General features: G+C 42.3%; 1 protein-coding gene across 2 annotated transcripts; it reads left to right on the top strand.

Annotated features, from left to right (window-relative positions):
- The first annotated feature begins 5,519 nt into the window (after nucleotides 1-5,519).
- On the top strand, nucleotides 5,520-23,839 carry SYPL1 (synaptophysin like 1). Of its 2 annotated transcripts, none has more exons than XM_065049051.1 (5): nucleotides 5,520-6,028; nucleotides 19,383-19,501; nucleotides 20,601-20,805; nucleotides 21,708-21,896; nucleotides 22,729-23,839. In XM_065049051.1, the coding sequence occupies exons 1-5, from the start codon at nucleotides 5,969-5,971 to the stop codon at nucleotides 22,858-22,860; spliced, it is 705 nt and encodes a 234-aa protein (XP_064905123.1). In that variant the 5' UTR covers nucleotides 5,520-5,968; the 3' UTR covers nucleotides 22,861-23,839. The 2 variants fall into 2 exon arrangements, with proteins under 2 accessions (XP_064905123.1, XP_005498177.1); XM_005498120.3 differs by lacking the exon at nucleotides 5,520-6,028 and adding an exon at nucleotides 18,540-18,696.
- Nucleotides 23,840-25,210: the final 1,371 nt, after the last annotated feature.

Below are 25,210 nucleotides of genomic sequence, written 5' to 3' on the forward strand. Positions count from 1 at the left end.
CTTGTGGCTTAGAGCCCAAAAGGCAAGAATAATGACTTATATTTGCACAGCACGTTTCATAATCCACCGGGGTTGCAACCAAGCAGGTTGTCTGCAGCTGTGTTCTTCTCATTCATATTCCTAAGTACCAAATTAATGCGCTGGTTTGTGGTTGTTAGAGAAGACACTAACTGGCCTGTCTTTCCTCCTCATTGCTTGATAATGCATCCTGCTGCAAGTCCTCCTGAGAGCTGCTGCTGTTGACTTTTATCCTCTTAGGGCTGAAACATTTTAATACCAGGCAGTGCAAAATCAGTGCAAACCTGCCCTTGCTCAGGTCCTTGGCTGGAGCAAGAGATGTATCTGCTTGAAACCCAGAAAGACAAAACTATTCCCTCGCTCAGCTGATCATCTCCAAGCTGCTCTCCTTGGCAGCTGGGCATGAGGCTCATTCATCTGGAATTAATGTTTGCTCTTCAAAAAATAACCCATTGCTTACTTTTTTGCTTTCTTGCTGCCTAGCATTTTCCTGAATAGCCAGGAATGAAGTGGCATTGTAAGGTTTTTTAAGTTCACAGAGCTATGTGTGATTAACAATAGCTGAGAATCAAAAGCATTGTGCTTAAACATGTCTAACAAATATAATGGAGAGAGAGAGAAGTCTGAAGGCTTTTTCTACATCTGAAACAGATAAATCAAGGGTCATAAAAAATTCACTGCCATAAAACATGTAAGTTCCTGGAGCTTTTGGAGTAAATCCAGTCTGAAACCAAAGACTGTCAACCATGATGACTGTAATAAACATTTAATTCATCAATCATTGGATCATGTGGTTCCTAATTCTCTTCTAGTAGGTTTTTTACCTGGTAATTAATTTATCTATACAGTGAGCTCACATCAGTGTCCTCCTCCTGTTAGGCAATGCTGCTGGTGGGCACCTGTCACAGTCTCCATAGCCCTTAGTACAGCTGTGCTGGAGCCTAGAGCTCAGCTCAGAGAGTCACCCAAAACCACGGTGTCCAAACAGCCAGATCAGGCAGGTGCCTGTACCTGCATCCGGCACTCGAGGGGCGGCTGAGGTTCCACCATATCCCACAGGAGACAAAAAGAGGGACGTGTCCTCCCACCAAGAGCTGGGGTGATGCAGTGGCTTCCCTCATCACCTGGGACTTAGTTGGTGAGGGGGAATCTTTGTCTCCCAGCTCCTGCTGGCTCTGTCCTTGGGACTCGCAGGGGCAGGATTCAGCTGGGCTGTTTGGAGGCTTATCTTCACCCTCTAGGAGCCACAAAGCTCCCAAGGCAACCAGTGGGGTGGTGAGAGAGGTGAAACCCAGACCATGAGAACCCCATCTTGGGTCTGGGGATCCCCCAGCCACCTGCAGTGTGATGGCATGAGCCTGGAGGAGCAAAGCAGCCCAAACAATGTTATTTTGCAGCCCAAAATAATGTCATCAAAACTAAGTCAATGTCAAGTTGCATTCTACTGCCCAGGGAAGTGGTTGAGTCACCATCCCTGAAGGTATCTAAAAGACGGGCAGGTAAAGTTCTTAGGGACATGGTTTAGAAGTGGACTAGGCAGCCCTCCTGGGTTAAAGGTTGGATTCAATGACCTTAAAAGTCTTTTCCAACCAAAACCATTTTATGTGAAGGGCCTTCTCATTCTGTGAGCATTTTCCACACATCCCTTTATGGTCCAAGCAGGTTTCTTACCTGCCTCCTCACACCTGTGCTGGGGCATTGTGGGCAGGAGGGTAGGGAATGGGATTTCCCTCACTCTGTGTTCCCAAGCTCAGGAACCAGTCCTCAAGCTGACAGCCAGCTGGCGGGGACGCTGCCATCATTGTCCTCACCATGGGGTTCCCCTGCAGAGCATGTGGCAGCACAGGCAACTTCACAGCAAGTGCACAAGACAGGCCTGTATCATGCACATCACCATGTAATTCATCACCACTGCTGCAGTGTGACCACTGGTCTCTCACTGATCACTTTTGGTTTTAATTAAAGTAGATGGACTTTAAGGAGCCAGAGGAGTGATTATAGGCAGGGGAATGTTGATGTGTGGCTCAGTCTTGCTGAGCAACTTCATACGGCTGCAGCAAAGCTGAATTTGATAGTGGTGGGTTAGAAACGTGTGGATGTGCATCTGCTGCAGGAGATACATGTCCACCAATCCAAGTAGTCACTGGCTATGACCAATCCCGTCTGCAAGGGGATGCAAACAAATTCTCCATGGCTGAATTGAGCGGTGGGATGCACACTTGTGGTGGGCACAGTCACAGGGAGGGATTCATTAAGGTCCCAGTGCTGGCAGGAAGTCACCAGGACAAGTCTGGGGTTGGGGCAGCCTCCTGGAAAACAAGCCAGCGTGGGTTGGCCACTACCCATAAATCTAATGAGGCCACTGTGGCACACAGGGAATTAAATTGAGAGTGCAAGTATGGCTGGGAGGGATTCAAGGAAAGGAAAAGGTGGTGCCATGTAGACAAACAATAATAAATTGGATTTTTTTTCATGGAAATATCTACTTTTTAAACAAGAATAGGAAACCCTGGAGGAGGTGGAGACACTGCTGCTGCTGTTTGATCCTTTGATTCCACGAGCAAGGCAGAGAACTGCAAAGCAGTTGCCAAACAAACCCAGGTGAGTGTGAGTCCAAGGCACGTGGCAGCTACAGCGGCTCCGTCCTGGCCCCAGGGCATGAGGCAGGGGAGGCTGAGTGCAGGTCCCAGCCTTGATTACTGCACTTGCTGGAACCCTGGGATTATGTGACAATCACAGCTTTGACTTTTAAAAAATTTCTTACTCCTCAAGGTTAAAAGCAAGGGTTAAAAATGTAGTTCTGGATGTCCAAGAAACAAAACCAAAAAGATAAAAATGTTTTGCTTAAGTCACATTTACTTTAAATCACCCTCATGATTTTGAGTTGGTGCTACTTCTTTTTGGGGAACCCAGTGCAAGAGACCATGCAGTCACCACATTGTTGGGACTGGAAGGCTAAAGCTGAGCTCCTGCTCTGAGCAGGGTCAGCTGGGACATCAGACGAGGTGTCGTCCTGGGCCTGAAACCCCCAGGTGCCTGCCTTGGGTCTCATATAGATCACCGTCAATCAGACATAGGTGCTGTCGAGTCAGCAGATGCACATTGCCATCGCTCAGTCTCTCATACGCCATTTCACAAGGAATCCCCAACTCTTTGGCGCAGATCTCCTTTTCTGCACATTTTAAAGAAGGTGAATTAACCTGAGCCTGTTGATATCCCAACCAAGTTGAAATCTTTTCACGTAAAACATAGAGCTCAGGTTGATAGTGACAACTGGAAATGCTGCTAGGGCAGAACATTGCATCTGAGGATGCACACGAGGCTGTTGAGCTGGTTTGACACGGAGCATTGATTGTCCTCTACAGTCAATTGCTGACGTACAACTTTGCAAATACTCCCTGCTCCCATTTTGTTCAAAAGCTAAAAACGGCCGGTGGTGCTAGAGAAAAGGTTGATGAAACAATAGCTCTTTTTTTTTCTTTTCTCAGCAGCACAGAGAGAGCAAATTGCGAGGAAAAAAACACACAAACACGTATCTACCAAGATGAAGGTCGTCCTTTTTGCCAATGGGCTGAGCAGAGAGCGTAGCATCTTTCTCAGAAGCAGCACAATGATTGCAGAGAATACTACAACTGAGTCAGTTCTGGTGCCAGGAAATCCTGAGTTTTCCCACATTAAATGACCAGAGAAGGCCTTTTGGTCACTGGAGTCTATTACCCTCTTCCCCAAAGGCAGCACAGGAGTTAAGAGCGCAAGCAGCTGCCGTCAAGTGGCAGGACTATAAATCTCTGTCTGAAGGGTGATGGAAGTGAAACTGGCTCAAGTTCTGTTGGAAAATCCCTCCTTGTTTCTTACTGTGTTCAAGCCAACAGAATTAAATCACTATTTTTTCCTTATTCACAGCTGTTCATCTTGTAGATAAAGGAACACAAATGTAGAGCCATCCACCTCTGGCAGTTCACATGGTTGACACTCTGTGCACAGGGGCTGTAGGACACCACTTTCCAGAGTGAGGCGATGACTCATCTGTACAAGAATCAGGCCCTATTTTCATAGAACTTACTTACATTTTTCTGTCTCCTACAGAAGATCCAGCATCAACATTGCTGTCATAGCAGCTGCACAAGGAAATAAGTGTTTTCCTGTCTGAACGTGTTCCATTGCTCTGCATTTTATTTTTGTGCTAAACCACAACCAGACATGTCACCCCACCCTGTGCGGGGGCACTCTACCCGTCCCCTGCCATGGGAAAGGCACTGGGAAAACACCAGGGAGGCAAAATATGCCACAAAATGCCCACTCAGTACTTGCAACAAGTGCCTTTCCCAGAAACATGCTGCCAAGGGAGATTTTTCTGGACTCTTTGAGTAGTCAAGGACTCTTCTTGCAGCCTCTTATTGCTTTTCCTTCCGTTAATAATAATTCTTATAATATGACAAAAGACCTAACTTGCATCCAAAGAGAAGCCGGTTCTGCCTGTGCGCGGAGCTGCTGATGTCCACGACAGGGCTACTAGTGAGGGCATTTGGGTGTTTTACCCTCGCAGAAATACAGAAAACACACTGCCAGCTTTTTGGAAGAAAACCACAGGCACTCCTGCTCTCTTGCAACCTTTTGCACAAGCTCTGGCTCAAACCAAAGTGCCCTTGCAGCGGCTGGAGCAGCAGCTGGGTGCAATGTGACACCCTCTGCCCAAAGCAGCTCTTGCAGCAACAAAGTCATTAATGACTTGGCAGCAGCCTGGAGCAGTTTTGGGGACTCTGCTGCCTCCAGCCCTGGCCCCTCGCAGGCTCCTGCACAATCTTCTGCATTGTCAGAATGTCTGAGAAGAGTTCCATGCTGAGGACTCATTTTCTTAATAGTGCAGCTGAAATGAAACATGTCTTATTCACACTCAGCAGAAAGATTTTGTTGGATCCAAAACTATATGTTCCGTGTTTGTCCAGCCTGGAATCTATCATCATTGTTAAATAAGGCAAATTTCAGAATAAAACATGCTTTCAAAATGAAGAACTACAGCATTTTAATTAAAATATGTAAAAATGTAATCTTTTTATATTTATCCGTGTATATTCTATATACATATATAACATATATTAATCAAAACACTTGAAATATTTTTCTTCTCTGTATATATTGTATCATTATCTTCATCCAAAAGATACCTTCTGAATTAGATACAATTTTTGGTCAACAGAAGAGAGGTTTGGAGGGAATAAACCATCTCTCAGAAAGAAAAAGAAAAATCCTTTTCTACTTCTGAGATTTTGCTTCCATTCACTTTTGCAATCACCAGTAGAGCTATTGGCTCTTCCAGATGCACCTTGAGTGAAATTCAATCCAGTCTTGAGGTCAATATGAATGTCAGCATTGCCTAGACAGGGAGGTCCTACTTGAGAGGTACGTGATCTACAGACTTGTGCCGGTTGATTGCACAGGGCTGAATGTGACCTTTAGATTGCTCCTTCAGCTCATCTGAGACTTTCTGTATTATCTTTGGGACATTAAGCACTGCAGGATGAGCTCTCCGGGGAAATTGTACAGTGTTGCCAGCACTCTGAGGGCTGGTCCCGTGGGACGCAATGTACTTCTTCTATCTCCAGCTTCTGGAGTCATATGATTATGTGAAGATCTCAGCTTTCACAACAATGAAAAGTAGGTTTCTAGCCGTTGAGACTGAAAAGAAAAACTGGCAAATGTCACCTCCTAAAGGTACTGGATCAGAAGACAAACAAAAAGGAATCTCAGCTCTATCAAAAGCCTGATTTTTTAAGCTAACTGCGTGGCTTAAAACCAGCATGGTTTTGAGTACCAACTGTTAACTTTTGAATACTTGGAATAAGACACAACACTGTGGAATTCTTGAAGAGAGAAAAAATTGCTCCTTGTTTGTCCTGTCTTCTCTCCCTGCCCTTCTTCCTTCTTTTCTAAGGCTCTAGCCTTTTGCTTGATGTTTTCTCAGTCCGGAGATGCCATTGGAGGAGGATGCTGTCAACCAGTCAGCTGGAGTGTGAGTACTGGGAATTTTCCAGGGTTACAAAATGTTTTCCTTGCATCTGCCAAAGCTAACGGCAGCAGTCACTGAACACGTGCCACTGGAAAATCACAAGTGGGCTCACTGCCAAGCATGCAGAGCTCTTTGGACAGAGGCATGTCAGGGTCTTGTGAGCGTGAAAGGACGTTGCTGTGTCAAAGCCGGCGAGGCAGCGCTCCAGGTTGGATGGGGACGTGTGACAGCCCAGGACCGCACTCCCCACCAGCAGGGCTGGGGCTGAGCCAGGCGCTGCCGGCAGAGCCGCACGGCGAGCTGCCGGGCCGCGTGGCAGAGCCAGCCCTGTGCGAGGACGGTCCACTTGCCCTCAGAAAAGCACATTTATTTTTAACGGAACAGTTTAAGTGGAAGCAAAGTAGTCAGCATGGAATAAACAGTCTCAGCTAATGGCTTGCTGACATTCAATCACAGTTCCACGGGGACACCTCCAGCACCCCTCGAATCTCGTGCCAAGCCATTTAACCCCTCTCACTTGGCAATGGGCATTTGCCAAAGACAGGCTAAAAAGAAAGCTACTGAGGAATTATTCTACTGTGAGCATGTGGAGTGTCATCAGTGTGAGATGGGGAATTTTACATTTATATGGTATATACATTTATATAGATTTATAAGACATGGGCAGAAATCAACCAGAGCAATGCCCATACTGGATCAGACATGGGGCCTGTCTTAACCTATAGTCTGTTCTCTGGCAGTACTCAAAACCAGGGGAGAGATTCCTAAAACTATGAAAGTGTTTCTACCAACCTCAAATTAGTTGTGACATGTGGGCTTTGGTGGGGAACTCCATCTGCCAGAGGAATTGTAGCAGAAGAAGGAGATCTTTTGAATACCTCAGTGAATCCCAAGGCTGTCATACTGTCTCATCTATACAAAATCTGGTGGGAAAGACTGAATTTTTCATACAATCATAGAGTGGTTTGGGTTGGAAGGGACCCATCTAGTACAGCCTCACACTAGACCAGGTTGCTCAAAGCCCTGTCCAACCTGGCCCTGAACACTTCCAGGGATGGGGCAGCCACAGCTGCTCCGGGCAGCCTGTTCAGTGTTTCATGACCGTCATTATAAAAATATTCTTCCTTACATCTGATTTTGATAGTATCTGCCCAGGCAAGAACCTCATCTTACTTACACAGAGAAGAGCAGAGCATTCCCACAGGAACACACAACCCTGTGTACAGCTGTTCTCGTTTGGGTTGATTTCTACCTTCATGCTTTTTCAGTGAAGCCAAATTTGTCAATGAAAGCTATCTGTTTCCATGAGAGATGCTCAATGGCATCTATTTTTTAGAATATTACTTCCAAGGAGTCATTCTTGATTTATATCAACTTTATGAAAAAATCAAATGAAGCTCCATCTTACAGAAGGTTTTGTCAAAACACTTAGGTCCTAAATTCTGCCTTCCATTAACAATAGGCATTTTAATTGAGTTCTTGAAATTTATAGCCTAACGTAAATTATGTGCACATATGTTGTGTGCCAAGCCTATATATACCTGTCTGAGGGAGCTTCAGACAAAAAAGCTCTTCTCTCTTGGATGTTAACAGGAAAGCCTGGAGAAGGTAGAATTTTTAGGCACTATGTATAGCCCAGGATTTGGTGTGTGCTCAGTGCAGAAAGGATGAAGGGAGGAAATAACAGTGGATTTATGCCTTTGCAGAACCAGCGAAGCTGGGACAGCCTCACACTTTGCTGCCCGTGGCCCTCAGAGGTTGTTCCAGCTTTATGTTTCACTAACACGCACTATCAAAATGCTGCCTGGGGCCGACAGACTACCAGCAAGACTGATTAAACCAACCACTGGAAAAATCCCCAGGAAGCTAGTCAAAACATAGCATTTCTAGTGCTGAAACACGAGCTGTATTAGTTCCTAGAACCGACTCCTGGGTTTGGTTGTTTTGAATTATATGTTCCCACACACCCGCAGAGCAGCTCAGGACAGTGAGGTGCCAGCAGAAGGAGCATCTCTGACGGCACAGCAGAGCCGGAGGTTTAAAGCGCTGTACGCAGGAAAGGGACGTGTTACTGGCTGTGCTCCACTGACATGTGGCTATTTGCTGAAGGACACTTTGCAATGACAGGGGCACCAATATGTATAAATGACCTCAGAGTGACCACATAATTAGGCAACCCGGACTTTCCTCTAAGTTTTCTGTGTTTCAAAATTTCTCTGAGTAAAGGGCTCGTTTGTGAATATGACGAATGGCTCATGAAATTGCTTGTACAGCAGGATGCTTACAATAAAACATGTTTGGAGCAGACAAGGCAGCATTATCATTCCCCTGTCTGCCTGGCTTCTTGCCAGCCTCCTGCTGCCTTCTATCTCCCATCACAGGAGACTGGAAAAATTCCCCTGGGATTGATTAACATGAGAGAGATCCTGTGAAAAACGGAGGCGGTATGAAGGAGGGAGGTGATAGCTGAAGGGAGAAATCAGGCTTGCAAGGATTGACACAAGCAGTTAAGCGCCTGGAGAGGTGGGAAAGCAAGGAGAGTCACCAAAAGAGAGAACGAGAAGAAAATCCCAGGCAACTTCTCTCTCCATGGGTGCTCCAGCCCTCCCACAAAAATGCTGATTCTATATGAGAAAATTCAAGAGTGTCAAGGAGATCCACCTGCCCTGGAGTGCTGTTGGTCAGCAAACTAGTGGAGCACTCTGGGGCAGGAAATGGACACACAGACATGCTCCCAAATAATTCCCAGGCACAGTTCAAGAGCAAGGAGACTAAGAGAGCTGGGTCTGTTCAGCCTGGAGAAGAGGAGGCTGAGAGGGGATCTCATCAATGTTTATAAATATCTCAAGGGTGGGTGTCAAAAGGATGGGACCAGACTCTTTTCAATGGTGCCAAATGACAGGACGAGGGGCTATGGGCACAGACTGAAGCACAGGAGGTTCCATCTGAACATGAGGAGAAACTTCTTTACTTTGGGGGTGCCAGAGCCCTGGAACAGGCTGCCCAGAGGGGCTGTGGAGTCTCCTTCTCTGGAGATATTCAAACCCGCCTGGAAACATTCCTGTGTGATCTGCTCTGGCGAACCTGGTTTAGCAGGTGGGTTGGACTAGTTGATCTCCAGAGGTCCCTTCCAACCCCAACCATTCTGTGATTCTGAGAAGGATGGTGCAGAGATGGTTCCCACCAGGTCATACAACCACTGTGGTGTTGGGGCTGAGGCCTTCTGAGCAGAAAGTCAGATAACACCATCTCAGCCAGTCTCCATGTCCAGGAAGGTTCAATTTACTGCAGTTGAAGCATCTTGGGAAACTAAGGTTTTCTTCTGCATTTTATACTACATTATACACTGCATTGATAAGGCTCTGGAAATACAAGAAGTCTTTAAAAATTAAACTGAAAAAATCTTAAAGTAAATCTTACACCTGATTTTTAAAAAATCTCTCTGTGAGAGCCAGTTATTTCACAGCCCAAGTATTTGAAAGTCTTAACTTGTCAGGTAGCCTATAGGAGATCCTTTTCTTTTGGTTCCTCTGTGACATGGTTTTCCCAGGATGATCTGGCAATATTGCAACATCTTTCTCAACTGGTATCCTCATTTGCTCCATGTTCCCCTGAAATCGCGCTCCTGTTGCAGCCCGCGGTGTGACGGGCAGGTGTGGGCAGTGACCAAATTTATTCCCTACCTCTGGACGCAGTGAGGAAAGGGCAGGGGTCAGTGTGCTCCTGCTCGGTTTGCTCCTGTTAAATGTCAAGTGCTGAAGCAGTCTCAGAGGGAAGATGTTAAACATGTAGCTACCAAATTACAGTGCCAGCGTACAGTTGCCTTTTTCTGCGTGAAGTTGGACTTGGCTCGCATCAAAAAGAGAACTCACCCTTGCATTTGGAAGTGCTATGAGCTTTTAGAATAAGGATTTGTGAACTATCTTCTTTCACTGAGTAGCATTTGCATTTAATGACATTAAGAAAGGCTTTTTTATTTACATAGGCTGCTTGAGATTTGTTTGGTTTGTGTTTTTCTTTTCTAGAAAATTTAATTCGGTCAGATGGTAACAGAATTAACTACATAGCAACACTGTAATTTTTTTATGCCCTCTATTTCAGATTTCACTTCTCATTGCTGTTTGAATTTTCTTTAATCTAAATGTTTTTGTAATTTTTTATCTAAAATATTAGATCTACCCAGTGCATTTCACTGCTTCCAAATTCCTAATAGATTCTTAAAGAACATCTACTGTGTCTCATTCGGCAGACAAATAATACCTGCTGGACCATCTGTATTTGTGTACAATTATTCCACCCAAGTACACAAGACTTCCTTTCTCACCATTTAGAATGAGAACTATTTGTACTGTTGAATAGATTAATTTTTATTTTGTGGCCTGTTGTCCATGACCCGGATTTGAGTTATAAACCTGTCATGTGTCAGGACTCATTATCCACTGATTGCATAAGCTATTGTTACCGGGATAAATTTAGAATTCATCTGAAAATCACAATTAATCATTTGACCAGCTCTACAAATGAGGTCGGCCAACATCTACTGCCTCTAAGTTCAAGTTTGCTGCCAGAGTATCTTGAGATTCAGCTGCCTTTATTTGTTTTATAATCAGAAATATCTCATTTCAGATTCAAATTACTTCGTATAGTTAGCTCACTAACTCAAGTGTGTTGGCATGTCTTTTAAAGACTAACGTTATTCTAAATATGTGCATAGAAAATAAAGTAGCAAGAATTGAAATAATTACTATTTGTATCTTCCTTTGTTTTCTCAAAAAAGCAGGATTTTATACTTAGATATTGCTTTCAAGATAATTGAACTGACTCCTAAAATGTTTTTTTTCTAAAACGTTTTTGTTTTTTCAAGTCCAATAATGCTTCAGGACAATTTCCATCTGGTGGTAATAGTTCTGTTTATTCTGGAACATCTTGGTTTATATTATGCCTCTGTGTCACAAAATCTATTGAAATCATGCAAAACACTGATTTCTCTGCCAAAGTCAATAAAATTACTACTTGTTGAAGAAAACAGTAAACAACAGAACTTCATAATGATGTCATTAACACATCCTTTGTCAACAGTTGGGAAATCTGGAACCTTCAAGAAAAATAAAGAAGAAGAAAAAAAAGAAATGCACCCAGCTCAGTTGTAGAATTAATTATGTATGAACCTCTAATGAGATTTGGTTAGCAATGTAAACAATTTTTATAGCAGCATTGGCTGCACAGCACCATAGCAGAATTAGTTCAGCGTGTAGAGCGGATGTTGCATTTTATCCATCCATCAGATAACTTGACACATTTTAAAGCTTCCTTAATTTTCAGACTCAGTGTGCTGCAACAGGCCCTGAGAAAGTTGGAGCTGGTATATAGCTCTGGGTTGATCTTGAGTCTCATTCAGGGTGGTGCAATATATTTGGGAGTTCCCAAGGCATTTTGTCCAATCCTGCGTTTTCTGCTAGGAGCCAAATTCTCCTGCTCTTTTTGTTCAGAAAACTCCTAGGATGTTTTTCTGAAAGGGAATTCCCTTTCTTTTTGTTTCAGTGGGACATCTGATGTCTTTTATGTCTTTATGACAGCATTTTTTGGGGCTCTTTTATTAATTTAGCCTTCGTGCAGGGAGAAATCCCTAAGGTAGCTGGGAAAATGGTATTTCCCACCCCTCAGCTGCCTGTTCCTGTCCCCAAACTACCCCTTGTTTTGTGCCAGCATAAGCTTTTTCACATCGATTTGGTACAAAAAAATAACCTATTCATTAGGTTACTTTTGGTCCTGATCTGTTCAAATGTGAGACAAAACTGCAGAGAACAGTGCAGCTGTGGATAGAGTATGTTTGTTTAACTGGTAGTGCCACCCAAGCAGCATATAGAGCACGAGAAAACACAGCAATTGACTGAACTACTGATGGACAGATATTGTCTGAAAGCGGCATGATATGGTCCAGACTGAGCTTACCAGGTTAGTTCTCACAGATTGCTGTCAGAAAATGAAGGGAGAGGGTGTGTTGATGTCTAGATTTATCAACAAGTAATTTAATAGTAGCACTAGAGATGTGTGCTTTACCATAAGATGCTACTCACATGTAGTAGTAAATACCAGGCTTTAGTGAAACTAATGTATATTGAGGGATGCTACTGATACCCACACCAACTTTAAGTGGTCTAGTTGAAGAAGAGAATATGTTTTACCTCCTTTTCTCCATGCTTTCCACTTTAAATCAATTCTTATGGCATTCTTAATGTGTTCCCTTCATCCAAGAAATTCTATTTGGTTTCACAGACGACAAACATACATTAATAAAGATTTATTATATTAAGAATAACCTCCTTATCCTGAAAAAGGGTAATTTCCACAGTGTGCACTATCACAACAGGCCACTAGATGGTACAACAGGATTCTGTCTGCACAGTTCTGCAGCCACCCAGCGCTCTCAGATAAAACCCTTCCAGTAAAGCAATTAAATTAATTCTGGCTGAAGATTCCTAAGTCTACAGTGTAATTTAGAATTTTTATTCCAAGTGCACACATCATATTCTTTGTCCTTTACAGTTAATTGTTATGTTCCAGCACTCTGTCTTCAGCAATGACTTTCCAAGGTGTGTTTACAGAACAAGGCACATTTCAGCATACTGTATAGGGGAGCTCCCACAGCTACCTAGTTAACACCTACAAAGTGATGAGCTATGAAAATTTAGCCACAGGATTCGTTTGTAGATTGTGATCCCCCATGGAAACCACACTGCCTGGGAGGCAAGAGCAACTACAAGGAAGTTCTGCCCCGAAGCATCCGCCAGAGGAGATACTGCCCCTCTGGGAAGGGCTGCCAAACCTCCTGCCCTTCGGAAATGTACATGGAAAACGGGGGCAGGGGGCATGACTGCCTGTCCTTCGGTGGTTTCCATGGGGATCAAGGAGAATAACAAGATTTTTCACAAATGCAGCAACAGAAAATTAACATTCAAGGCAGCAATAAGCAATATAAGTCTTCAGAAGTAAATGAAATAAAGGTGGTGTAAAATGCTTGAAACTTATTTTAAAAATTGTTACACAGTGTCTCAGAAAATCTAACTTGTATTAACCACAGAATTTAAAACCTGCTGGGATATGATAGATGAATGGCACATGCAATGAAAAAATGTCTCAAGGACTTTTAGCAAAAGACAACATTAAACAAGGATTTTGAAGTCTTGGAGAAAAGACAAAGGGGTGCCACAGAAGTCAGGGAAAGGGACAATATAACTTAGTATTGTTATGAGAGCCAAAAGAAAAATAAATGGGATAATAATATACTAACAGGTCAAAAGAGAAAAGACTAAAAACAGCAGAATACACAAGCAAATAAAATTTTGCAAAGATACTAGAAAACAGACAGATGGCCAACAAAATGGACAGGACCTACCTAGAGACATCTATTTGGCAGATGAGATTTATTGAATTTGGGAGGAAGAAAAGCACTTTCCCCACCCGGAGTTTCCAAGTTACAGCAGGCCTGTTGCATAGACAGTACCGTGGGCAGAGCGGTCCTGTGCAATGGTGTCTCCCCTGGCAGATAAGTGTTAACTTCATCATCCACTCCTGCTTTATCTATAAACACAGAGCTCAGGACTTCCCTGAATTAATCCTTGTTTGGACTGTGTAGGGGATTAGGATGGGAAAAGGACATAGCAAACTGTCACATTTTTTCCACTGCTATCACAAACAACAATATCACAAGTATTCTAACTCTCTCTTAAAACAACTTCGAGTGTTTGACTTCTGCTGGAAGACATTTCCAAAATTTCATACTTACACTTGATGTCCAGCATAAATGATATTCTTTGTTAATATGCAGCAGTCCCTGTAGTAAAACAGTCTTTTAATATAAATCTCTGCCTTCCTGGTGTCTGTTCCTTGGTGTACTTCAAGCCAGCAGCAATACCTTCAGAAACCCTTCATTTTGCTAAGCTAAACAACCCGAGTTCCTTCAGTTTAAGCAAATGAGCTTGAGCTCTCCATGACCCTTAATCACCCAGGCAGTTGAAATTAATCTTCCCAAGCATTAGAAAAGGAGCCTGCGGCACAGTGCTCCAGAGGAAGCTCGCTCCCTCCTGGCACAGGGGTGCTGGCGCTTTGCTCTCTCTGCTGGGGACAGATCCCCAGGACAGCCAGGGGTCCCGCTGTTCTCCCCCACATCCTCCCCAGACACCATGAGAGCAACTGTATAACCCACACTTTTGTCCTCCTTTTTATTTTCCAAAGAATGTGACTGAGTATACTGAGAAACTATTTCTGTTTACTCACTAATAATACCCATTTTTAGTTGAAGAGCTGCCAGTTACCTAATTTCTAATTAAATCAGTGTTTCACATCAGTTCTATATCCTTCTAGAATCATCAAGTAGCAGGTCAAATATCTTGCAGAACTTGGAAGTACATTACAGTGCCAATGAATATCAGCCCAGTCTTTTGATCATCACTGATTAAGCATCGGCTAATCAGCAAAAACTAACTCCCAAATGACCACACATCTTGAGATTAACTATATTGTTCTAATTTTATGCTCTATCAAGAGGGTTCTGCATCAGTCACCCCATCATTTTTCTTAGGAATAGTGATAAATGGATAGGCCTATATTGCCACGACATCAGACATCTGGCACTTGACCAGAGTTTCAGAGATGACCAGCAATCGTTGTCTGCATCAAGAGAGCTCCTTTATCAGCCCCGTCCAAACTGGGGTTGCTCAGTACTGACAACTGATATAAAAGCTCTAGCAGATGTGACTCAATACTCCCCTGAGCCCTGCTGGAGTGGAAAGGATTTGTTATTAATTAGCATATTAATAGCTTCCTGCCTTTTTTTTCCTCAAATACAGAATATAATATTGGTAATTTCTGCCTTCTTATTTTCTTTTTTTTTTTTTCCAGTTGATTCCATCATTTCTGTCTGTTCACTTTGGTGTAATCTCTTTTCTTCCTCCTTTGTTTCAAAAATGGATTGCTGTTGCCTGCAAGTCTGCAGGCCATATATTGGTCCTTCAGTCCATTTGCTTTCTTATCACTTTTCCGCAATAGGCTGGCTTCTAATTTATATTCCTTATTGCCAACTTCTCCTTTCTCCCATTTGTTATATAATTTTTATACTTCTGTCACTTTCTCTCTAAGCCAAACTGATTTTCCAAGCAAAATAACCTTCTTTTTCTGTAGTGGGCTTTTTCAATGCTCTTGAACAGTGTACAGGCTACCTGCTTAAATTCTTCCTTGCAAAGATTTGATATAGAATCTGATTTCAGAGTATGAAGTTGGCCCTGTGGAAGTACTATCTTTAAATAAAGTGTTTGATTTTGAATGCAATCCACTAGTGAAAATGTTCCAAAACACTTTTAACCCCAGCAGAGAGATACGTTATATGGAATGAAAATTAAGAAGAGCCTTTTCCAATTTTGAATTAATGAGCCCACAGCTAGTACATTATATATAGTCCAGAGTACATCCATACCAGATATCTGACACTTGAAAAGACTTGGGGCGGGTGGGGAGGAATGTCAGTCAGGGGCTGAGAGTGGTTTTGAAGAATGCTTTAAATAATTAAATATTTTTAAGTAACTGACAAGAGGAAAATGAGAGGAATCTGACAAGGACCTATATGTATTTTTAGGGAGATACATTGCTTATAGCGTTTAAGTAGAAGACAGGGAAGAGGGAAGGCAGAGAAAAAAATACTGAGACATATTGGATGGGGGGCAGGGAATTGCTTGGTTCATTTACACTGAACCAAGACGTTATATGTCACTTATATATGGAACAGTTTTTCTTGGGCATGGAGGATGTGGAGATGATAAGCAAATAAATATTCCAATTTTTATCTTGGTCTGTTTCCTGTTTTTATATTCCTGTTTTACTTCTTAAAGGCACTGGCTATTCAGGCAGCAAAGGTAATCAAGGTGGCTCAAACACTCAGCACTGCTTGTATGGATCATGGAGGTTTTTTGTGAGATTCATGTAGTATATAAAGAGCAGGATGCGTAAATAGTCTCCTATAGGCTACATTTTCCCAGTTCAGCCACTGCTCATTTAATGTGGGGGAAATACCATTGAACTATAAGAAAGACCTTAGGAGACTAGAGCAGCTCTCTATAGTCTTGTTCCCTAATTTGAACCCACTGTTCAACTCCATTGACTTCAATGGGAATTAATTTTAGCATCGAAAATCACATTACTGTTCTCTCCCCTTGCAACTTCAGTCAATGACATATCTTATGAATACAAATTGTAAGTTCATTATCATTAATGAAATAACTAGTTTTATTGTCTTAGACCTTATCTTGGACAGCCTTTGCTGGAATGATGAGGAATCTGGAGCATCTTTCTTAGGAAAGACTGAGAGCTGGGTCTGTTCAGCCTGGGCAAGAGAAGTCTGAGAGGGGATCTTATTTATGCTTATAAATATCTCAAGGGTGGCTGTCAAAAGGATGGGACCAGACTCTTTTCAGTGGTGCCCAACACTAGGATGATGGGCAACAGACACAGACTGAAGCACAGGAGGTTCCATCTGAATATGAGGAGAAACTTCTTTACTTTGAGGCTGCCAGAGCCCTGGAACAGGCACAGTGAGATTTTGGAGTCTCCTTCTCTGGAGACATTCAAACCCACCCGGACACATTCCTGTGTGATCTGCTCTGGGTGAACCTGGTTTAGCAGGTGGGTTGGACTAGATGATCTCCAGAGGTTCCTTCTGACCCCAACCATTCTGTGAAAGTGCAGGATGACAGCTCAGGCAGACAGCTCTGTCCGTCCCGCACTAAAGGGCTGATGGTGCTGTAGAACAACACACTTCCAGGAGCTGGAACTTTCTCAGGTCTGTATCCAATACCATGCCAGATCCCACACAGGAGGTCCAGTCCCTCACAGACCTTGTCAACTTCTTTTGCAAATGCAGACTGGTGATTTAGGCCCCTTTTACCCTGGGGACTCCCACTCCTGTGACACCCTGCAGTGATTTCTAACAGTACAAAGTGTTTTAGTAGTCTGCTGCAAGGAGTGGCTGATCTTTTTTGTGCTTTGAAAGCCTGCATACATCTGAGAGCGTTCTACCCCCATGACAGAATTAAGACAATGCAACATTTTAAAAATTAAATTCAACATATGCTTGATGACATCCGTACACTCTGCTAGAGCCCTGGGAGGCTGGGCACCTTGCTCCCAGCTCCCCAAGTGCTTGCAGAATGGCCTTTGCCAAGGAGAGCTTCCCAGGTAGCCCTTGCCAGACAGGTGCTTTCACCCTTCACTGCACTCTGCACCAGGTGTGTTATATACCCACAAACACATAGCCTTGGATACTTCAAATAGACAGGCAAACTTGTCATTATTAATTTCTAATTAATTAGTTACTAATCTGTAAGTTGATTTTAACAGCAACCTCATACATTAATAGCCACTGTAATAGTGATGCTGGCAAGCCTACAGTTACAGTAGATTTAAAAGACATTTACAGATACTGGAATTAATAGAATCAGTCATACTAATCCATTATATTTTAGCTATCGACAACATAATTTTCATGTAATAAAGGAGACTATTCTATTAATTTTAAAAGTTCATATAACCCTCAAGGACAGGCACATCAGAATTTGGCAAGTGGGGACTGACCCTATTTTGTGTGTGCAGTCTATGTTATGCTCACAAGCATCAACGAGAACAAAGCAGAAGTCACCAGCCAGGGAGGAGGCTGCCAGGCTGGGCACAAGCTGGATTTGTAATGTAGCACTGAAAGAAATGAAAGAGCCATCCTTTCCACAGCTTTGAACTTGGACTACCTCCAGGAGCCTGTAGCAGCAGGTAGATCTCAATGCCTCTCTTGCTTGTTGCGCAGAAAGCTAGGGTTGAAAACCTGTCTTGAACAGAGAAGCAAACTGTGTGAGAATGTCTCACCCTGCTGCCAGTGTTTTGCAGCACTGCAGCCCCAGGCCAGCTCAAAGACTGTTACCGTTCTCACATATGTTCTCCAACCTGGAAACTTCCTCATGTATTTCCACCCATAAAGCACCTCACTTTGTAAGCTCCCCACACCTGTATGAGGGACTTTTCATCACTACCCTCCAGAAACCACCTGGATTGCTTGTGACCTGCCATGTTGCCCTTCTAGTAGGTACTTAAATTTCCCCTTGAGGAACAGGACCACTTTCTGGTTATCTAAAGAATGTCTCCTCTACTTCTTCTTGATCAGGTAGTTTGTAGCAGACAGCCACATTACCATCACCCATGTTGGTCTGTCCTCTCTCTAATCCTAGCCCACAAACTCTCAGCTGGCTCATCTTCCATTTCCCTGGCCCACAGACAAGGTCCTCCATAGCAGTGACACCCATCCCACACACCTGGGCTCTCCATTCCCATAGGGCCCAGCCTCTGATTTGGGGCTGAAGTACCCTAGTGTGAGGTAACTATGGGTGGGACCAACCCCAGCATGAGGTTTACAGGGGTGGGGCCATCCCCAATGTGATATGATGGGTGTGGAGGGGTGTGACAGGGAGGAGCAGGGGGGCGGCCTTATAGGGAGGTGTCTGTGGAAGGTTGCATCTGTGAGCTGGTGGTGGTGTGGGTCTCTGCAGACTGCTCTGGTGTCTCCCAGGATGGCTCCATTGAGGTTGGACTTTGGCTTGCTCATGGAGCCCTTGGGTTTCATTAAGGTCCTTGAGTGGGTGAGTAGGGCTGGGAAGGCCTTGTTCTCCTTGTGGGGCTGTTTCTTCTTCTTTCCCAGGCCTGGCTTTGTTCCTGTGTCCTGGATGGGTAGGGCTGAAGAGGCGTGTGTTCGTGGGCTGCCCTCTCCCTGCCTCATGTCACTGGTGGTAGATGGTCAATGCAGAGCTGCTCTTCAGCCAGGTCCTCTGGCTGGGAGGAAAGAAAACAGTCCTGTAGATACATAATACCTATGTATTCATTACAGATTTTGTTGAGTAGCTTGTGCTGCTGTGTGTTCTGTTTAGGATTTTGTTAGAGACCAAAGGAAAAACAAGAGCTACTCATAGAGTCAAGTTGATGTGTGATACTCTGAGCATGTAGCTTCTAGCTACTCTAAGTATACTCTTGTGGGTGTCTGAGACTCTGAAAAGTGCTTCCTTTACTAACTACAAGAGGTGCTGTCATGGCTTTTAGCATTACAAACAGACAAAATGCTTTTGAATTGGAATTTGTTAGTGGTGTTGCTCGTGTTTGGGATTATAGAAACTCAATACTTTCATTACCTCTTGATGGCACTTTATGCTTTCCCATTGATGAGTTAGTGCCTATTTCTTGCTTCTGTTAGCTGGTTCAGCTAAAGTGTTGAACTTGTTTCCTTTGAGCTCTGGTGGTGTGTACAAACATGTCTATGTATCAATTCCTACAGATTTTTTCCATCTTTGCTTTTGCCACGTGTGGAGGCTTTCAAGGCGAAACTACCCTCCTAGTTTCCTGCAAAGGTGTGGTAAACAAAACAATTACAGCTGCTTTTGCTTATCCATTCAGGTGAGTATTAGCTCTTCACTTGTCTCTAATTATTTCTTATTCATTTTTCTTCACAATCTGTCTCTCTATGAGTATGTACTTACTGCATATATCTGAATGAGCATGTGAAACTTCTAGCTTGCTCTGTAGTGGCAATAAACATTTAGTTGTAATTGTTCAAAGCATTGTTGTTGTCAGTGGCCTATAAAAAGAAGTAGGTAGAAAAGGCAATAGGCTGTATTACTGCTTTGTATCACTCTACTTTAGGCTCTCATCTAGCAGTGTATGAACAGAAGGTAATTAATAAGCAAAACAATACAATTAATTTTAACAGCCTATTTCATCATCAATTTGTAGTTGCTTTGGAGGTCCAGATTATTTTTAAGACTGAATGGGCTTTTCCGTTTATTCGACTATGATGTTGGCAGGGCTGTTGAGTATGTAAAGACTATATACTCCAGTGTAACTGTAGTGCTCTTGTAGAGGCAAGCTCCTTGCCTGGAGCATGAGGAGGAAAGCTTTGCCTTTGTTATCACAACTGCACAGTTACAAGTGCAGAGTTGGAGTTCTGTGTGTCTTCAGTAAGCACAGGTGTAAGTATAGAAGTTAGGCCAGGGAATAAAAACTACTATAGAAGTCTGTAATTTGGTCATAAAACCCAGCATTGTAACAGCACTTGGAGGGGAGACTAGAAATCTGAAATGATTCTGTGCTGGTCACAGGTTTTGTTGAACTTCTGTGCTTGAAGGATCAGTACTTGCTTTTTCTGTAGTACAACTCAGTGCCTTTTAAGTCCTGATCCCCCTCATTTAACTGCCAATCTCCAAAATATTTTTAAGTCTGCTTCCAATTCAGAGTTTCTTTTTTCAGTTCCTCTAAACATAAGATTAATGATTCTTCTGAATTTGCTACTGTATATCTCAATGTAGGATGGAGAACAATCTTAAGAATGTTGACAAAACTTTGCATTGTATAACTGATACATTATGCAAATACGAATTGCCTTTTAGAGTAAACTTACACAACCACAATGCTGAAGAACTGTTATTGTGAAGCATAACTACATGAAGATTCCAGTGTATAGCAAAATCTAACTACATGAAAGACATAATCTTTGCAGGTTGAATACTGTTGTATTTAGTGCTCCAGACCCAAAACGCTGTGGTGGTACTTGGACTGATGTCTATCTCGTGGGCAACTTCTCCTCTTCTGTGCAGTTCTTTGTTACGCTTGCAGTGTTGGCATTCCTCTACTGTATGGCTGCCCTTGTGGTATATGTTGGATATAAGCACGTGTATCAGCAAAACAGCAAGTTTCCACTAACTGTAAGTAACACTAAGATATGGTAGTGTTTTGCCCTTGAAACAGGGAAGATATGAGAATTACTGCTAACACAAGAATATCTGAAAAACTCATGAATATTCAGTAGTTACAAAAGCTGGTTGTACCATGAATGCAAATCTCTCAGACTAGTCCCTACAGCACTCAAACAGAAAAAGGGACCTCAGGTCCTTGAACATCCATGGCATCACACCTTATGCAACTATTGAAGCAAAGAGTAGAATGAAGTTTCACCTTCTCAGGTGAAGTGTCTTCACTGCAACTTCTCCTTTGTACAAGTTATTTTAATTCTATACAATTATATACAATGTACAGTTGTTTGATAGGTGGAACCTCCTCTGTTACTCTCTGAGAGTTTTCCGTGTGTAAAACGTGTGCATGCAGATGCAATTAGCAGAGAGAAACGGTTGTGTTGTAAATTTTGGTCACCTTAAATACCAAAGCCTTGCTCCTCAGAATGAGACATTTCAGAGCATACCCAGAAACAGACTTAGGGACCTTTCAAGCCAAATTTTAGCCTATCAGCCATCCAGACTTAAATCCCCTGTACTCCTTCCCCCCCATCACCCTCACTTAACTAAACATTGACTTAAACTTTTTATAACATAAACACTAGGCATCTGATTTCTACAAACTAATTTCTTACAAAGGATAATATTGCTTATACTCAATAGATGCAAAAGGCGTACACATTTTTGTAGCTGATTAGCCACACAGATTATAACTTCTGTTGTAATTATAGCATTGTTATTGGCTAAATTTGCTTGTGATCATTAGCACTGATGCAGTTATTTTGGTGATATAATTGATTCTGTCTCTGCCTTACTCTCTTATGTACGTTCATGCAAATTTTTTTAACCTAACAATGCTTACTTCTCTTCTGTAGGACTTGGCTGTCACTGCCATAACAGCCTTTCTGTGGCTGGTTGGTACTTTTGCTTGGGCAAAGGCACTTGCTGACATCAAAATGTCCACAGGGGCCAGCGTTATTCCAGGAATTGAAGCTTGCAAAGCACCAGGAACAACTTGTCGTTTTGCTTCTGTGACCAGCATGAAAACTCTGAACATGTCTGTGGTATGTGTGTCTTTTGCCATATGGGTACAATAAATGTGTTAGAAAATAGCCAATGGCACCTGAGAGCCCTGTTCTATTGATTGCGTGTGTTGCTTTGTTTCATGGTTTCAGTCATTCAGTCCCATTAATACTGTGGTAAACCACTTTTTCTTTAAAAGTAAACTTGTTTCCTTAAAGAAATGAAGAGAAACAGCTTGCAGGATCTGTCTCTAGAGCTATTAGATGCAGTATTTCCAGACACAATTGGGTGTCTGTGTTATTTCTGCCTGTAACAGAGAGCACCTTAAAATATGTTACTGAGCCACCCAAGTGGTTCACTGACTGATATAAGTAAGGAGGAAACACTGTGCTTACTGCTCTATCTTTTGGTGCAGAACCTAGCTTTTTAATCAACTGTGAACATTTCTACACATCAAATGGAGGTTCCTTGTAATACAATGATATCAAGCTTGTGTTCATCGAAAAAGCTATTCACAGCAGAGCAAGTGAGGCATATTGTATGATCTTTCTAGTGTGTCCTACTTTTCAAAACTCTGGCTGTTTTTCATTAGCACAGTAATAATTAAGCAGGTGCTCTGGATGTGCATACACAGAGGTGCAAAGTGACCAAGAAGAATTTGTATAATCTCATCAAAGGACAGTGTAAATTGACTATCTGATTTCCAAAGAAGTCTGTTAAACCAGCTTGTAATATTCTCAAGCATGTGGAAATATGTTGTCCATACTAAAGGGATGCCAAAGATAGCAGTTGTTTCTGGCTTGCCTTGAGATCATATTCTGTCGTGTTTTGTTCTGGCTTAAAAAAAACCACACTTTTTTCCTTTACCTACAGGTGTTTGGCTTGATTAATATGCTTTTATGGGGAGGAAATGTTTGGTTTGTATACAAGGACACCAACCTGCACAACCAACCAAACAGGATTTCTCAAATTACAGGAGTATATTCAGCTCAAAGAGGAATATAAGAACAAGGTGACACTTTGAAGTACTTTCACTTTTACATCACACTGCCAAGAGCATGGAGCCATTAGGATTTATTTCAATAATAACTGATAATACTTTGTACAAACTGCTGTTTTGTACTATGGTTTGATACAAGGTCTTAGATATTCCAATTGAAGTGTTTAATTATCTTGAAATACATCATGCCTTTCAAAGCTGTCCAGCTTTTAATTACAGTTTTTGAAGAGCAAAATGTTGAGGTTATCTGTACCCTGACCCTTTCAGGTTGTTAAATTAGCCTTACAGGAGGAATGAGTGAGAAGCAATTGCATCTGAGTTATTACTGCAACTTCTGTAGGTCTAACAAGGTTTGGCTGAAAAATGCAGTGTAAATGTGAAAATTCAGTTTCTTCCTGTCACTGATACCTTGCAAAAGCCATCTGAGTAAAACTGTCAGAGTTGCCGACATCACATGTTGGTTTCCAGATATTCTATTCAGATTACTGTATTAAATCTGCTGATGGGACATTATTCCTGTGTTTAATATGCTTCTCCTATGTAATGGCTCAGGACAATCTCTGAACTAATTTAGCAAAGATGAATGTATATGTGTGCAATAAAGTACTTAAATGCTTTAAAAAAAAAGTATGTAGAAATCAAAGCTGAGATATTTTAACTGTTAGTGTCTGGGCTTCTGTGGATTTTTTGAGGTGTGTGAACAGTGCTTGTGTGTGAAAGGATGTTGTTCAGCTTATTCATTGGGAGCGGTATTTGATTCTTCTCATGTGGATCTCTTTAAGATATCTGGCTCCCTGTAGTGTTCAGCAAATGTTTGTTTTGATGAATTTAATAAACAATTGTTCAGATAATTTTTCATTTTTACTGTTTAGGATTAAAATGGACATAATAGGGACTATATAGCACAGTGTGACTGAGCTACTGACTTTCTGATAGTAAACTTCCAGTCCAAAGAGCATAATAAAATGACTGTTGCTGAAAGAATGTGCCTTGAGTCCTTACTGCTCTAACAGAAATGCAAACATATTAGTTTTTTAGCTTTTGGGACATGGTTTTAGCTATTGCTGACCTTGCTAGCTGAATGAATTATCTGTGCTACAGAAGGCTGTTTTGTGGTGTTATATATGTTTGTTTTTTACACTGAAGACTTGAGGGTTTTGTAGAGGATGGTCTATCACCCCTGCAGACTAGAGCTGCCAGGTGCTGCCCTGCAGTTCCTTCTGTCAGCCCATGGGGGTGATGCTAATTGGGTGTATTATTTACAACTGCCCAAAATTTCATTTGAATTACCATTTGGAAGAGGTAAGAAGTGGAACATTCAGATACCCAGAGTATGGTCTTCTGTTTCTTCCCCATTCCTGGATGAGGGATTTGAAAGCAAAGAGCTTCTGCTGTTCCTTGTTCAACAGTACAAGCTGCATTACTGCCACTAGAGAACAGGCTGGGCCTTTTCTCAGTGGTCGCTCAAGTACCAAGTATTATCTCACTTAAAGGCCTCTCGAGGCAAGACAGAAGCAGTATGTGGTTTTAACTCTTGCATGGAAAGTATGGCACTCAATCATTATGTAGTCTTCTCAGGACCTTCCTTCTGTGTCCTGGACCTTCTGCAACCCAAGAGGCAACTCTCAGCAGGAGAAGACTGGGACTTAGGGCTTAAAAGATGTGTGATCTTTTCTTTCATCTCTTCTACCAGGCCCTACCCACAACAACTGCATTGAGCTATAAATGTAGTGTGATTGTTGTGGAAAGGCTGTGCACATAGCGATTACGGAGCTTTGGTGCTAGTTAACAAGGGATGCAGAGCTTTGATCGAGATTTAAAGCACTGAGTCAGGTGGTTGACTATCAATATAAGGAAGTGTTATTTTTGCAGTGCTCTTGCACAGACTGTTCTGCCTCTCAACTGTTCTTCCTGCTATGACTTGTGTCCTTTTTGGCCTCTTTGCTTGCATCAGTTCAATGTTCCAAATACTAACTTTAAACCTTAAATCCTCATTCCTATTTGAAGTCAGTTAATTTATTACCTAATGTTGTCCTGAACTGGCAGTTGCCACAGATGGCTTGTTTTGTAACATATCTATATCACTATAAATAGTTACGAAGAGAGGGACAGATAAGAGTAAAAAAAACCCCAAATTGTTGCACATAAGACTTTATTTTTTTTTTTTAATCAAAGCTATTGGACCTTCTCTGTTCTTACTCTTGCAGAATTACAGGCACCTGAGATAAAAAGCTCTGTGCTATTTCATCATGGTGAGCTATAATAGGATCACTGGTACAAGGTTACTACAGAGATCAATATCTAGATGCTTTGGTAATTCCATTACTGTATTTTAAATTTCAGTGCTAGATGTGA

Source organism: Columba livia, chromosome 1, assembly GCF_036013475.1.
Source record: "Columba livia isolate bColLiv1 breed racing homer chromosome 1, bColLiv1.pat.W.v2, whole genome shotgun sequence".
Classification (NCBI taxonomy): domain Eukaryota; kingdom Metazoa; phylum Chordata; class Aves; order Columbiformes; family Columbidae; genus Columba; species Columba livia.

Coding starts and splice junctions, on each gene's coding strand:
- SYPL1 (XM_005498120.3), top strand. CDS start 18,628: ATGGCTCCATTGAGGTTGGACTTTGGCTTGCTCATGGAGCCCTTGGGT. Junction 20,806..21,707: donor ACAGCAAGTTTCCACTAACT/GTAAGTAACACT, acceptor TCTCTTCTGTAG/GACTTGGCTGTCACTGCCAT. Junction 21,897..22,728: donor AAACTCTGAACATGTCTGTG/GTATGTGTGTCT, acceptor CTTTACCTACAG/GTGTTTGGCTTGATTAATAT.